Raw genomic sequence first — 15,246 nt, forward strand, 5'->3', positions numbered from 1 at the left:
TGTGTGTGTGTGTGTGTGTGTGTGTGTGTGTGTAGGTGGGTGTGCTGTTTCCTGTGGCTGCCATCACGAATGACCACAAACCCAGGGCTCGAAACAACAGAACTGTATTCTCTCACAGTTCTGGAGCTGAAATTCTGAAATTGAGGTGTCGGCAGAGCCACAGATGTTCGTTCGCTTTGCAGGCTCTGCTGGGGGAGGGTCCTTGTCTCTCGCAGCTTCTGGCAGCTCCTGGAAATCCGTGGCGTTCCTGGGCTTGTCATTGTATCACTCTGTCCCCATGTCACTCAGCCTTCTTGCTGTGTGCAGGAGTGTTCTCCACTCCTAAGGACCCTAGTCCTTAAGTCTAATGGCCTCGGCTCAACTCGATCACGTCTACAAAGCCCCTATTTCCACATAACATCCCGTGCACAGGAACTGGGGTTAGGAATTGAACCTGTTCTTGGGAGAGGGGCTCAATTCAACCCATGGCAGTAGGGACAGCAAATTCAGACTGGATGGCTCCTTCCGGTCTGAAGAGGGGTCTTTTTCATGGACCTCTGACTGGTGAGGCATCAGCCTGTAAAACGTCTGGGGTTGGGCATCCAAGGCAGAGAATCCGTGAGTGCAAAGGCCCCGCAGGGAGACGTGTGTTTGGGATATCCAGTGACCAGCAACAAGACGTGTGGCTGGAACCAAAAAGGGGGTGGTGATTGGGACAGGGGACCAGACCATGGATGCATGCCAGGGCAGGTTGGTGCAGGACCCTTGTGAGCAGTTGGAAGTCCATTCGCAGGGCAATGGGGGGGGCACTGGGGGAACTTTAAGCAGCAGGGGTGTGATCTTGTGAATCTTCAGGGGGATTGTATTGACCATTAACTGGAAAACAGCCTCTAGCCAGGTAAGCGTGAATGTTCAGGATACTGGTGGGTTGCTGCTGCAGGGGCCAGGCAGGAGACGGTGGCTGGGACCCCCGTGCCGGAGGAGGAGAGGAGCAGGGTACGCCCTGGTCCACAGCGCCTTCTCCTTTGCGGTTCTCGAAGGGCGTTCCCTCGAGCCCTGTGGTTCATCAGGGATATTGCCTGCCTTTGACACCCAAGGGTAGATGCCGTTCATTTTGCGAATTACACGAACCCCTGTCTTCCTCCCGGCCCAGCCTGGATTCCCCCTGTCAGCTCCCCTTCACCCTCTGCTATCGCCGGGAGTCATAAGACTTTTCTTTTGCGTTTCATCTTGGTCCAAAAATGTTTCTTAGCAAATCCACCCTCCACTAATAGCCCAGGAACAATGTGACTCAGTAATGAGTATCAGATTTCTGTGGGACAAAACCGTTTCTGTGGTGGCACGTGTGACTTTTAAAAGGAACACCGCAACCTCCTCTGTGCCTCAGCGGGGGCCGTAGCGGTCTTTACATGTGTGGGGGGGCACGCAGAGCCTGTCCTACACGCTCTCAGTGTGTAGAAAGGGGCCTGCTGATCTCAGCCGCCATTTTCACTGTTATTTTACCGTTTTAAATTCAAGTCATTACCTTCCTTCAGCCTAATAACCTTCAGGAGACCTTCCCGAAGGGGATAAATCCGTTTTCCTCCAACTCCCTGGGGTCCTCTCTGTGGGTTCTGGACCATCTACTTCTGTCCCTGACCCAGTGAGTCCGCAGGTGTTTGTGGAGGATGTTCTAGCTGCAAGACTCCAGGCAGGTGCTGCGGAGGAAACTTAGCCTCTGTGTCAATAAGAGAGGCTCGTCTGCATTTGAAAGTCCGGTAAAGCGTGTTTTGTAAAGGAGGGGAGACACACTCCTACGTGAAGCCATGTAGGCGCTCAGTGAATGTTCAAGGAATTCCAGTGAGGTCTTGACGGGCAAGAAACAGCGAGAAGCCAGAGGACATGCCATGTGCGTTTGGGGGGACAGGCGGGGGCTGTGGGGGTGCTGAAGGGAGTCCTGATGGAGTCAGCTTGCTTGTTCTTGTCGCTCCCTGGTTCAAAGATTACGAAGCTGATGCAGATGTTAGAGTCAGCGAAGACCAGGCAGGGGAGAGGACGGAGCTGAGGCAGACACGTTGCTGCTGGGGGCTGCTGTCATCCAGGGGGACAGACTGGGTGACGGAAAGGGGACAGTGAGCAGGTGGATGGTTGAGGGAGTTGTGGGGGGTGGGGTGGGCACAGACTCACCAGCGCTGCACGCCCCAACTAACCTGCCCTTTGGGGTCCAGCTCAGGAGGGGGCGCAGCTCCCCAGGTTGGGGGGTGGCGGCGTCTCCTGTTTAATGACAGGCAAGGACAGCATGCAGGCCGAGGTGGGTGTGCTGCCTGCATGTCCTTGTTAACTATCAGTTCCACAAGGCAGAGGGGGCCCTGCTGTGAAGCTGGGCATGAAAAGGAGAAGCCAAACCAGGTAGAAGGAGGCAAGAGCCTGGAGACCAGGGTCCCAAGCTCACGCACTCATGGGGACAGACAGGGACAGCTGGGAGGGGTCGGTGGGGACCTGAAGGGGATGGTCTCTACTCAGCTCCAGGGGACTGGTCTCCATCTGCTGTGGCCAGACCTTCCTGTTTTTTTAGGAGACATTGGACATTTGGATGTTTATATGAAATCTCTCAATTTAAAAAATGTCACTTCAGATTTTTAAGAAAAATTACCGGCAGACCAAACATAATACAGGGAGGGGCAAAAGTGGGTTCCCAGTGGCAGAGGGCAGTAAGACAAGGGGAGAATGGCGGATGATGCGGAGGAGAGCGAGGGCAGGGGCCGCTGCCCCAAGAGGCCAGGTGTTGGTAGTCAAACTTAATGGGAAGCCGCGAGAGGGATGCTGGGACATCCGTTTTGAAAGGACCCTCTGGCTGTTCCATGGCAGCAGAAGCAGGGAGGGGACAACCATGGTCATCCAGGTGACAGGTGACGGGGACTTGGGATAAGAGGTCCAGGCTGTGGATAAAAATGAGCTTTATACCAGTGGGGGAAAAGGAGGGCAGAGTTGTGGGTGGCGGGTCCCTCCAGGGCCAAGTGGAAGGGGCCTCAGGACTCAGAGCCCCTGGGAGTGGTGCTGGGGAAGCTGTGCCCCTCAGATATCTGTGTGTAGGTAGGACCAAGGTAGGCTGAGTAGTTTCCCAAAGGAACACCCTGAGTGCTGTTCTCAGACGAAGGGGGAGTGATTCTGGGTGGGCAGCACCTCCCGGCGTCCACGAGAGCGGAGGCATTTAATCCTAATGGGTGGAGAGGCGAGAAAGGGCGTCGTGAGGGTAACGCCTGGCTTTCTGCTGCTGTACTGCACAAGGGCAGGCTGGTTCTTTCTTTGCCCCCGACCAGGTTTCCGGGCTGGGCTTTGGGTCCTGTCATCGGGACTGAGGGCACCCATCTTCTCGACGCTCGGCTGTAAGTGTCCTCACCTGCGTTACCTCCCCCGCCCTCCCCGTCGCGTACACCCGGCATAGCCGTGCTGGTGGTTGGGAACAGAGAAGAGGGTTTCTCTATAGTCCGACAACCGGAAAGTGCTTCCCAAGACTCTGACATTCGGTGAGTCCCGAGCCAGGCCCCGGCCCGTGGAGTGGAGTTGGAGTCTAAAGCCAGGGTGCTCACCCCTGGCCGCACCTCAGACATTCTGATTATGACTGGTCTCTGGTGGGGCCCAGCCCCTTGGAGCCAGTAACCGCTCTCTGGGTGAGTCGAATATGCAGCCCGGGCTGGGAACCAGCGACCTAAGGGCAGTTTGGGAAACCTGTTCAGTGCCGCGCCGCTTTGCTTCGGGGATGTGAGCGGGAGGAGGCCAGAAGCTATGACCTGCAGGTGGCTGCATCCATGTGACCTGTAGCAGCACCAGGCCCTTAGCAGGTGCTCCAAAAATATTTGTGGAGTGAATGACAAAGGATAGCTTCACACACACCTCTTGATAGAGCAGAGATGTCCCTCCCCACCCCCAAAGAGTGCATATTCTTCATACTTCTGGTTCACGGGGAACAGTGGGAGCCAGTCCCCACACAAGGTCAAGCTCAGGGACTCCCCAAACCCCTCCCACCCACTCTTTCAACAGCGATTCTCAATGCTGGCTGCATGTTAGATTCATCCGAAGCCATAAAAAAAAAAACCCAAACAACTTTTCGATGTTTTCATGCATTGGATTTAGATTGAAACCTGGGCACAAGCTTTTATAAAAATATCTCAGGTGACTCTAAGGTGCTGTTAGGGTAGAAGACCACTACTCTGATCTTTTCTACCTGCCTGAGTCTGCTTTCTGACTTCAGCTGACTCACCCCAGAGCCCAGGGATTGCTTTATTAAGGGATGGCACTGCGTTTTTATGTGGTGTTCCCCAAAGGCCCCTGTTCATAACGTGCACCTTGGGCGCTTGCTTAAAAATACTCATTCCTGAGCCTCTACTCCAGACGTCTGGAATCAGAATCCCCAGTGAGGGGCCTGGGAATCTGTTTTTCACAAGCATCCAGGTGTGCTTGTTACCTGCCACAGCCCTCCTCCCTCGCTTGGCTCCCACATGCTGAGCTCCTGCTGGCTTTTGCTTTCTTTTGGTTCCCACTGCCAGAACAGTCTTCCCCCGCCCCATCCTCCCATCAGCCAGGTTCCTGCAAATGTCCCTTCCCCAGAGAGATCCTTCGTGATCACAGAAGTCTCTGAAGCCTCCCCAGTCCATGCCACACCCCTGGGGAGTCCTCTCCCAGCACCATACAGGACACTGTCTCTGCTCACTCATGTGTTTCCTTCATGCCTGTCCCGCCCCAGAACCTGGGCTTCTCCTGGGCCACAGCCCATCCCATGCAGGCTGCGTCCTTGGCACCTGGCGCACACAATAGGTGGCTGGCCAAGAGGTGTAGATGGGGCTTGTGCTTTGAGTATCTGTGATTCTTTCCCAGGTCCTGGGAAATTGAGTTATGGGCAAGCAGGTGACGGAACTCCCGATGCAGATCATGCTGCAGCTGTGGGCTCTCAGAGGCACATGGAGTTAAAGGTCTGCCCCCTTGGGGAAGAAAAGAGGAGAAAGACTGTGATCAGCTGGTCAGGAGGGCAAAACTACAAGCGGCAGCAGCTTTCTTGTCTAGATTCTGGGTGGGGCAAGGCCAGCAGCACTCACCCCTGCAGGGTGGCAGGCAGTCACCTCCCAGAGCGGCTGTGCCTCAGCACCGGGCAGTGGCCCCCCCAGCTGTAGCTAAGCTGGGAACCAGGGCAGTAGGCAGACGGCCTCCTTCCTGCGGGGCGCTGGCTAGCCTGGGCTGCCCGCCTCCCTCTCCCTCCCCTGGGTCCCTGGGTGGCGGCCCCGCCCCCGCTGGCCAGGCCGCTGTGTCCCCGCCTCCCCCCTCCCAGGGCTGCAACAGGTGCCTCCCCGAGCAGGAAGCTCGCGCTGCGCGCTCCGGCTGCTCAGCTCCCCAGGCGCGTCCAGACCCGCTGAGCCTCGCGCGCCAACCCGGACCCCGCGGCCGTCCCCACGAGAACAGTGACCTCCGCCACTTCACCTGCCTCTCCGCCTGCTTCTTGTCACTTTGCCAGCCCCTGAGAAGGGCCCAAGAGAAAGCTGAGCCTGCCCTTGTCTCGGCCCCACAGCCCTCCTGCCTCCTTGCGCGCCATGGAAGCCCCGGAACAGCAGCTAGACCCTGACGGAAGGGACGCCCTGGGCCACGAGCCTGGGGACAGCCCCCAAGAAGAGCTGGACTTCTCCATGCTCTTCAACTATGACTATATGAATCCTCCTGAAGGTTGGTGGAGGCTCCCTCCAGCCTGGCCCCCCAGCCCGGGCTGGGGCCTGGGCCTGGGGAGTCGGCACAGGGCCCTTTTGCTCCAGATGTCCCACTTCTGGGGGGCTTGGTGAGGGGGTGCCTGTCCCCAGGTGAGAGGGAGGACATGCGGCATTGGGAACTGCAGCCACCCTTAGGGGGCGGTAGGCTCACCCTTGCCCCTTCGGGTGTCAGTTTCCAACTACTTGTGACTTCTCCCTGAGGGAGGAGGTAGCAAAAGGTGGCAGGGGACTCAGTTTCCCTCAGTCTGCTGGGTGGAGAGGGGGCAAAGGGAGCGACTGATTCCCCTTTGCGGGGAGGAGGTGAGGAAGCCAAAGAATGGAGTGACTGGGAGGGGCCAGAGCTCCCAGAGGTGGCCGCTGAACCTAATGGTCAGGACAGGTGAAAGCTGATCTCCCCGCCCCTGCAGGGACCAGCGGCCTTTGTTGGGGACTTTGTGTTGAAACTAAGGGAGAGATTGTCTGTGTCTAGTGCTGCGGTGTGGTTTGACTTCGCTGTCAGGAGGCCGGCCCATTTCCTCCCTGGGTGGTGCTGCGGCCTTTGCCAATCAGCCCGGATCAGCCCGGATCAGCCTGAGCTCATTCGCACCATCCGCACCCCACACTCATAATCGGTGTGGGGGCTGGGAGGGGGTGGAGGGAATGGAGGGGGTAGAGGGGGAACTGGCCTGTGGATTCAGCCAGACTCTGCCTAAAGAACCTGCCTGTCAGTCGGTGCCTTCCAGTGCCCTCTGCCACTGGGGGCCGGGGACATCCCCAGCCTGGGCTGACACTTCACGTGTTCAACAGGAGCCTTCGTCAGAAGGAGGAGGGGGAGGCCGCACACCCAACCTCGCTGTATTTTTCTGGTTAGCAGGTTGTCTTGGAAAAAAAACAAAAAAACCCCAACCAGGCTTCCTGATTTTGACAGCCCAACCTAGCCAATACTTGTTGCAGCCTCAGGGGCAGGCTTGCTGGTAACTTCCAGATGCACTGGGGCCTGGTGGCGGCCTGCGGGAGTGCAGGAAGGGGTGTGCCCGCAGGCTTGTGTAGGCAGCGTGCTCACCCACCTAGGTGGTGGGGTGGGGGGTCCCCGTTTCTCAGAGACATTGGATAGGCAGATGAATGAGAAGTTTTAACTACCCTTCCATGGGTCTTCACTGGCCACCTTAGGTGAGGGGCTTGTTTTGACCTCAGGGGTCTCCTTCCCCTGGATATTAAGTGAAGACAGTAATTAGTAATTATTCTGCATTTTGGCTGGAGATGGAAATAATTAGCCAGCAAGAGAGACCCATCTTCTTGAGTTACAATCTGGAGGCCATCCTTTGCTTTGAAAAGATACGATTCAGAATCTGCACATGATCCCCTCTAGCATCAGTGGTCTTTCTGCTTGTGAAGATTAAAGTCATGTTTTGCAGGGAACTAATACATGCACCCCTCCTGCATTTATAATCGGCTAACTTTTTTTTTTTTTGGCAGGGGGGTGATTTCCGGGGAAATAGTTTCCAAGCCAAATCTGATGGGAGGTGCTTTTTATAGTTTTTCTTGGCAGTGGTGTCTAGAGGCTGCCAGATGGGTATCTAAATGACCACAGTGAAAGCCCTGGAATCTGTGTTTTTTGTTTTTTTTTTAATAAAATTTATTTTTTGGAACAGTTTTAGATTTACAGAAAATTTGTAAAGATAATACAAAGAGTTCCCATATACCCAATACTCACTTTTCCATATTGTTAACATTTTACATTACTCTGTATTAGTATTATTATAATGAATGAGCCAATAATGATACATTACTATGACATAAAGTCCATACTTTATTCAAGTTCAAACTGTCTTTGTTTTCTATGAGCTTGACAATTTTGAGGAGCACTGGTTCGATCCCCCAATTAGGGTCTTTCTAATGTTTTTCTCGTGGTGAGACAGGAGCCATGGGTTTTGGGGAGGAAGAGCACAGAGGTAAAGTGACCATCTCTATCACATCCTAGCTAGGGTCCCTACTATCAGCGTTATCACCGTTGACATTGACCTTGCCGATCTGGCCGAGGAAGGGTGTGTCAGGTGTCTCCACAGTAAAGTCACTCTTTTCAAAACTGCGCTCCTTGGAAAGAAGTTACTGTGTGCCATTTGGCGTGAAGGATGGAGAATTATGCTCTGGGATCTGTAAAAGAGTGACACCTTGCTGGGAGGTAGGTGGCACAGAAATGTCATGGCCCCAAAGGGACACCGTGAGCCTTGAGAGGCTAAAGTGGGCTGTTCCAGATGGGGGTCTGGCTGTGGCTCACCCAGATGTTTAATAGAGGTCCCCTTTTGCAGCTCCTGGTGGTGGAACTCCCCAAGGGCCAACACTGGTCCTAATCTTGCTCTTGGGCTTTGTCTCAGGGGACAGTATGATGGTGATGCATGTGAGGTGTTACCCTTAACTCTGGGCATGAGCTGGGCAAAAGCCAAGGAAGGAGAAGGACTGCTAGTGGGACAGACGTTGTCAGAAATTGGTGAAGGTACTTAGGGAATTGTGGGGAGGTTGTGCTCATTTTGTGGAGCGTTGGCATGTAGCAAATGTTCATTAGCTCGTGTGATAACTCCTCCAACCCTAGCCAGCGGGCGTGGTTGTCACCACATCATGTGGAGGACACTACGAACACGCAGAGAGGGCGAGGAGTCTTCCCCCAAAGTCAGAGCTGGTAAATGGCAGAACGGAAATACGAACCTGGCAGACCTGCACCAGAGCTGCATTCCAGAGGGTTCCTTCCCTCCTTGGATAGGAGACACATGTGAAATGGTTTGTAAGGGGCCTGGCTCCATGGCAACACTGGAATTTAAGACAGTTACCGACAGTGATCTTGGGCAAGTCATTTAACCTCTCTGGACCTCTGTTTGCCCATCAGTCAAATGGCTGAACTAATAGTACTTAACCTCATAAAGCTGTTTGCTTTGGATGAGCTAATCCATTTAAATCCATTAACAGTGTGATTTGCTACTAGCATTTTGTTAAATCCTTGATTTTGTTAATAGAGGTACTCAATTAATGTGAGCCATTATTCATTTACTCATCCAGCTAACTATTGAGCACCTATCCGAGGGATGTAACAGAGAATAAGAATTGGCCCCTGTCCTCATTGAGCTGGACCCTCTAATTGTTTTCTCTTGTCTGAGTGCATTGGCTGATATCTCCAGTAACATGCTCATAGTCTTGGAAATGGTAGGCATCCTTCCTGGCTTCTGATCCCAGCAAGAGTATCTCTAGTGTTGGCTTTAGTATTGAGGCATATGTATTTAATTATGTCAAGGAAGTATCCATCCATTCCTATTTTCATGAGTTTTGATTAGGAATGGGAGTTGAACTATGTCCGACCTTTTAGTATTGATGGAAAAATATGGTTTTGTTCTTCTTAGATCTTTACATGTTGACTTATATCCATACATTGCTGGTATAAACCTCACTTGGTGACTGTTTAATATTTTGTTATGGTGGTGGCACCCATGTTGGTTTGACAACATTTGAAGATTTCTTTCAGCAGTATGCATGAGTGATATTTGTCTGTAATGTCCCTTTTTGTGTGCTACTAGGTTTAAGCATCTTTTATTTTCTGTGCTTGGGAATAATGTATTGTTGGGACTGACCAGTTTCTGAGGTTGTGATAGAATTCCCCTGTGAAACCATCTGGACCTGGTGCCTTTTGACGATGGTTCCTGGATCACTTTGTGTATTGTGTCTGTGGGAAGTGGTCTGGCTACACTTTCTATTTCTACTGCAGTCAGTTTTGGTAAACTGTCTCTAAAGAAATTACCCATTCCATCTGTCTAGACTTTCAAATTTATTTGCCTAGAGTCATGCAAAGCAGATTCTTATCTTTTTTTTCTACTGAGGGAGATGGCTGAGTGCATTGTAACAGAAGGAATGGGGACACAGCTGTGGGAGCCCCGACCAAGTTCCTGTCCTGTCCCCACCTTAGACTGGTCAATGCTGGCTTTCTGACTGATTAGAAGTTTAATTCCATGTGTGTACCTGGGAATTCTTACTTCTCCCAACTGTAACACATTGGGAGAGACAGATGGGTACTGGGAATCCCTAGTCACCTCCAGAGATGCCGGATGTCCTCTGAGCTGTGTTGGGGGCTGACATATCGGGAGTGCTCACTTCTGATCTGCCTCAGTGGGTCTAGTGCACCCCTCCTTCAATTCCTGGTAAACTCATGCACGTGTCGCTGACTTTGCCCCTGCAGAAGGGAAAACAGACTCCTGGTCATTGCTTGTAGGGTCTGTTCTGGTGACCCTTAAACTTTCTGGGTCACAGACCTTTAAAAAGCTGACGAAAGCCACAGGTCCTGAATATGCACCCACTGTTGGAGCCCACGTGCACACCTACCATGCATGAGCACATCCTCCCCCCACCCCCCATAGGTTGCCTTTGCCCTCCACTGCCTTTTCTCCCATTTTCAGGTAGAGTCACACACAGTCCCTGCTGTAGCCCATCCCCTGATGTCACCTGCACTTCAGCTCAGGAGCACCTGCTTTCAGCCCACTCACAGGGGACAATTAAAACCTCATTCTCTCGGCAAACACTCCCTCAATGCTGGTTTGGTGCCAGGCCCCGTAGGGGCACAGAGACAAATTAGACGTGGCTCTGCCCTCACCTGGCCCCCAGGCCTCTGTGAGACACAGCCTGGTAAACAAACAGGGACAAACGAGGTGCTGGGATAAAGTATCATGGGGGGTTTTTTGGTGCTTACTAAAAATAGAGTCCTATGCTAAGCAAGCAGGTTCGCCAACATGTGACATTCAGAGACGTTGTCTGTGTCAAGTTAAGGACAGGCCTTAATAAGCCTGCTTGTACAAATAGCGTCTCCAGGTGCAGCTGGAGAGGTGCAGGGAGGCCCAGAATTGTCAGGGAGGCAAAGGAAATGGGGAGAGGGTTGCCCGAAGCATTCTTCACTGTAGAACACATGTCCCAGCTTCCAGATGGAAAAAAAAAAGCCCTCTGTGTCTGAGGTGGCCTTCGATTTCAGCTGGGAGGTGAGCCCTTAAAACCATATAGCAGTCTTATTTGACCAAATGGAGGTCGGTTCCCCAAGGCTTTGTAGACCTGTAAGGGGACGGGGTTGAAGCAAGTTGAGAAAAGCCAGTGGTGGCCAGTGGCTCTCAGTCCTGGCTACACATTTGAATCTTCTGGCCACACCGGGACCAGTGAAGTCACTGGGAGTCGGTTACCTTCCTGGATGTTGGGTGGTAGTGATAAGTGTCCAAGCAGGCCGTGAACCCAGGCAGGTGGGGTCCTGAGTCCCTGCCCTCAGCACTACAACTCAGCCAGAATGTCACTGACTACAGCTTTGATGGAGCCCAAGCGCAGGAGTAGCATGGGTGCCTTTGTCCCTCACGTTCGATGCTGACCTAACTATCAGCGGTATATTCTTTGCTGCTCTCCTAATGGGCCTATACTCATTATGAAATAAGCAGCAAAAATTAAAAATGGAGAAAGGACAGCACAGAAATAGGAGTTCTGCTGTTTTTCTATTTCTTTCTATATCACCTTGGATTGTCGTGCATTCCTCCTGGGGTACATGTTCCCCCAACTCCAGAGGCCATTGGCTCAGCAAGTCGGAGCGCCAGGTCTGAGTCGGGAAATCCTGGCTTGCAGTTCTGACTTAGTTGCCTTCTACTTGCATAACCTTAGCCAAGCAAAAGTGCCCAGCCTTAGCATGCACACAATTAATAGTTGTCAAATAAATGGAGGAAAAGTTGCATAGTTCCTTAGTAGTCTGCCCAAGGGCACCTGAGTGTGAGTCTCTGGGCTCTGTTTTCGTTTTCTCATCTGTGAGATGGGGGCGGTGATGGTGGGGCTCGCCTGCCAGGGCTGACGGGACGTTTCCCTGAGTCGGTGGGATCAGCATGCCAGCAGCGGGGCTGTGTGGATGTCGGGTGGCAGTGGTGAGGGGCTCTGAGGAACCTTCTAGCTCTCCCGACTTGCTGAGGACATTGGCTCCTTGGAGGAGCAAGTCTTTGCCGCGGCCTTGGATGAATCCGGAGCCCTAAGAGAAAATAGGCCAGGATGAAGAGCCTTTTTGCTGTCACTGAAGAGGGGCCTCTGTGCTGGAGTTGGTGCCCCAGCACGTTATCTGCCTTCTGCGTGTTCGGCACTGACTTTAAGAGCTCATCTGGCCCCTGCCTCAGCCCCAGCCCTTGGCTGACTGCAGGAGCTTTCTTGGTGGTCCAGACTCCAGGGCTGGGAGGTCCCCCTGTAGCTGCCTCTCTCAGGAAGGCGGGGCCTCCCCCTCCCCAGGTGTCCTGTCCTGTCCCCATGGGACTGACCCTCTGAGCCAGGGCCAGGGAGATGCAGCCCAGGAAAGGGCAGGGTGTTAGATGCCTTGTGGCTTCCCTCCACGAAGGGACCTCCTCCTTCCTCCCGCCCCAGCACAGGAAACAGCCACAGGTTCCGCAAGAGCTCTGGCCAAACTCAGCTTCCCTGGGCTGCTGGGAGGTTCACTGTGTGTGTGTTTTTTCTTGTGATTGTTCCCAAACTGAGCTCAGGGAGGGAGGAGAGCCTGGACCCTGGGGCTCTTCCTGGGATGAGAGACTGGCTTCCCTATCTAGAGCAGAGCCTGACATGGCTTCCCCCAAAGCAAGAGGAATGGCCTTTGACTCTTCTCTGAACTTTTAGGATGAACTTTTTCCAAAATATGGAAAAGTAGACATAATTTTATAATTAACTCCTGTGTTCCCTTCACCCAGCTTCGACAGTTGCCAACACAGGATCGGTCTTCTCCACATCCCTAGAATTCCAGATGGCATCTTAGCTTATGAATGAATAGATTAATAGGTAGCTTTCAAAGGTGAGGACTTGAGAAACATCAAAATAGCATTATCAAATCTGAAAAAGAATGGTTACTTAATTTCAAATGTCCAGGGTTCACATTCCCTGCCTGTCTCACAAGCATCTTTTTAACGGTTAGCTTGTTTGAAGCAAGCTCCACACAAGACCCTCACATTGTATTTGGTTGACACTGTCATTCGGCTCTTTTATTCTGTAAAAGTCCCCCCATCAGTCCATTTCCTTGCCATTTGTTGCAGAAAAAGGTCATCTTTCCCATGCGGTTCCCCACAGTCTGGCTTTTGCCAGGGGCATACCTGTGGTGTCTTCTGACCTGTTCCTCTGTCCCTTGCATTTCCCACAAACTGGCATTTAGATCTAAAGCCATGGGCCTTTTCACTTTTAAAAAAAAATTACTGAATTTACTGGGGTGAGATTGGTTAGTACAATTATATAGGTTTCAGGTGTACAATTGTATGACACATCCTTTGTATTTTATATTGTGTGTCCACCACCCCAAGTCGTCTCCTTCCACCACATTTATCCCCCTTTTACCCTTTTCTGCCCCCTGCCCCCTTTCCCTCTGCTAATCACCATACAGTTGTCTGTGTGTTTCTTTGGTCTGCTTAATTCCTTCACCTTTTTCACCCAGCCCCCCAGCCCCAGCCATGTGTTCTCAGTGTCGATGAGTCTGTTTCTATTTTGTTAGTTTATTCTGTTCATCAGATTCCCCAGGCGAGTGAAATCATATGGTATTTGTCTTTCTCTGACTGGCTTATTTCACTCAGCATAATACTCTCTGTGTCCACCCATGCTGTCACAGAAGGTAAGAGTTCCTTCTTTTTTATGGCCAAGTAGCATTCGAGTGTAAATGTACCACTGCTTTCTTATCCACTCATTCACTGATGGGCACTTGGGCTGCTTCCAAACCTTGGCTATTGTAAATAACACTGCAATGAACATAGGGGTGCATATATTCTTTTACATTAGTATTTCAGATTTCTTCCATTTATAATTTTTTGAGGTATATATACCATACTGCTTGCCACAGTGGCTGCACCAGTCTGCGTTCCCACCAACCATGTACGAGGTTCCCTTTTCTCTACATCCTCGCCAACAGTTTTTGTTGATTTATTGATGGTGGCCATTCTGACAGGAGTGAGGTGATAATCTCATTGTGGTTTTAATTTGCAGTTCTCTCATGATGAGTGACGTTGAGCATCTTTTCGTATGTCTGTTGGCCATCTGTATGTCCTCTTTGGAGAAGTGTCTATTCAGGGCCTTTGCCCACTTTTTAATTGGATTGTTTTTTTGGTGTTGAGTTTATAAGTTCTCGGTAAATTTTGGATGTTAACCCCTTATCAGATGTATCATTGGCGAATTTGTTCTCCCAGTCAGTGGTTTGTCTTTTCATTTTGCTGGTGGTTTCCTTTGCCATGCAAAAACTCTCTAGTTTGAGGTAGTCCCATTTGTTTATTATTATTATTTTTGTTAGTTTCCCTTGCCTTGGACTTTTAATGTTTTTCCCCCTCTCTGCCAAAGAAATATATCAAAAGCAGACTGTAAGCTGCAAACAGGGCAGAGAAATTGCTTTTCCTGTGTTGGCGTTTGGGACCCTCCCCGTGCCCTAACCTGAGGTTTGGGGGAAGCGTGTTCTGAGCAGGCCTGTTTTAATAGTTACTGAGATGCATTTCTAAAAGCCAGCCCTTCCCATGTGAATTTTAATGGAGCCATGCCTGGGTGAGCTTTCCGAAGGGAAGAAAGCCGCCTGCAAAGCTCAGGATTTATAAAGGGCCTTATTAAAACAAACCTGCTTGGGCATGCCTGCAAAAGGGGGCACTTTAAATGAGGGGCAACAAGACAAAACCACCTGAAGTCTGCGATGCCCACGGATGTTGGTGTAGAGGTTTCAGAAAGGGGCTGTTCACCTGTGTGATCCTAAGAAGGTGGGCTGCAGGTCTGTAATCCGCCATGGGTGACATCACTCTGTTGTCATGGAGAAAGGAGGAATGTCATTAATGACCAGGATTGGCAGGGGCCACTGATGAAGTGTGCCAGCTCCCGGGAACATGGCACCGAAATCAAAGCTCCTGGGGAAAAGTGTAAATAAAGAACCCGTCAGTCAATAAGGTATTAATTTTAAATCTCTGCCGCTGGCCAAGGGTTGCAGGGGCCTTGCTGTCTTCGAGGGGAAGTTTCCATTTGGGTTTCAAACTGGCTGAAAGAAAGGTGGAAACCAGCTCTCCAGGGGCTGTGGGATTCAACAGGGGTGAAGCTGTTTGAGGGGCCTTTGCTGAGGATGAAGAGAGGGGAAGGTGGCTGTCCCCTACCCATGTCCTCTGGGCAGGTTTCGAGGGAGCCATGGGAGGAACCAAGGCCAGTTCAGTTTCCAAGGGAGGATTATCTGGTCTATTTCTGGTTAATTTCTCTGACCAGATCTTTCCTTCTTCTCTTGGCGAGGAAGCTGCCCGCCTCCTGCTGGCTGTCCTGTGCTGCATGACAAGTGGGGGGGGGGGGCTGTCTTCTGTTAGAAATGGCCTTCTCTACGTCACAAGTTCAATCGCAAATGACCGACTTCTTAGATAAATAAATTACGGTGCATGCATGCAATGGAATACTACCTGGCATTAAAAAGAAACCGCAGCTGCGTACAACGTGGGCGCGTCCCAGCCGTACTGCTGAGTGACAGACGTGACACGTGCATCCTGTTCAAGTCTATGTCTGTGACGATCAAGAGCAGGCAAAGCCCAGGCTC

The 15,246-nt window shown here is 51.7% G+C and overlaps 1 protein-coding gene across 4 annotated transcripts in view; it reads left to right on the forward strand.

Annotated features, from left to right (window-relative positions):
• NFATC2 (nuclear factor of activated T cells 2) overlaps window positions 1–15,246 on the forward strand; it is a 138,311-nt gene that overhangs the window by 6,121 nt on the left and 116,944 nt on the right. For 2 of the 4 annotated variants that reach the window (XM_053925953.2, XM_053925952.2), the window contains exon 1: window positions 5,299–5,670. The exons of the other annotated variants lie outside the window; for them this stretch is intronic. In XM_053925953.2, the coding sequence (XP_053781928.1) occupies window positions 5,541–5,670 (130 nt within the window). In that variant the 5' untranslated portion in view covers window positions 5,299–5,540. Of the gene's footprint in view, window positions 1–5,298; window positions 5,671–15,246 lie in introns of those variants that run through there. 4 annotated transcript variants of the gene reach the window in all.

Source organism: Desmodus rotundus, chromosome 6, assembly GCF_022682495.2.
Source record: "Desmodus rotundus isolate HL8 chromosome 6, HLdesRot8A.1, whole genome shotgun sequence".
In the NCBI taxonomy this organism is placed as follows: domain Eukaryota; kingdom Metazoa; phylum Chordata; class Mammalia; order Chiroptera; family Phyllostomidae; genus Desmodus; species Desmodus rotundus.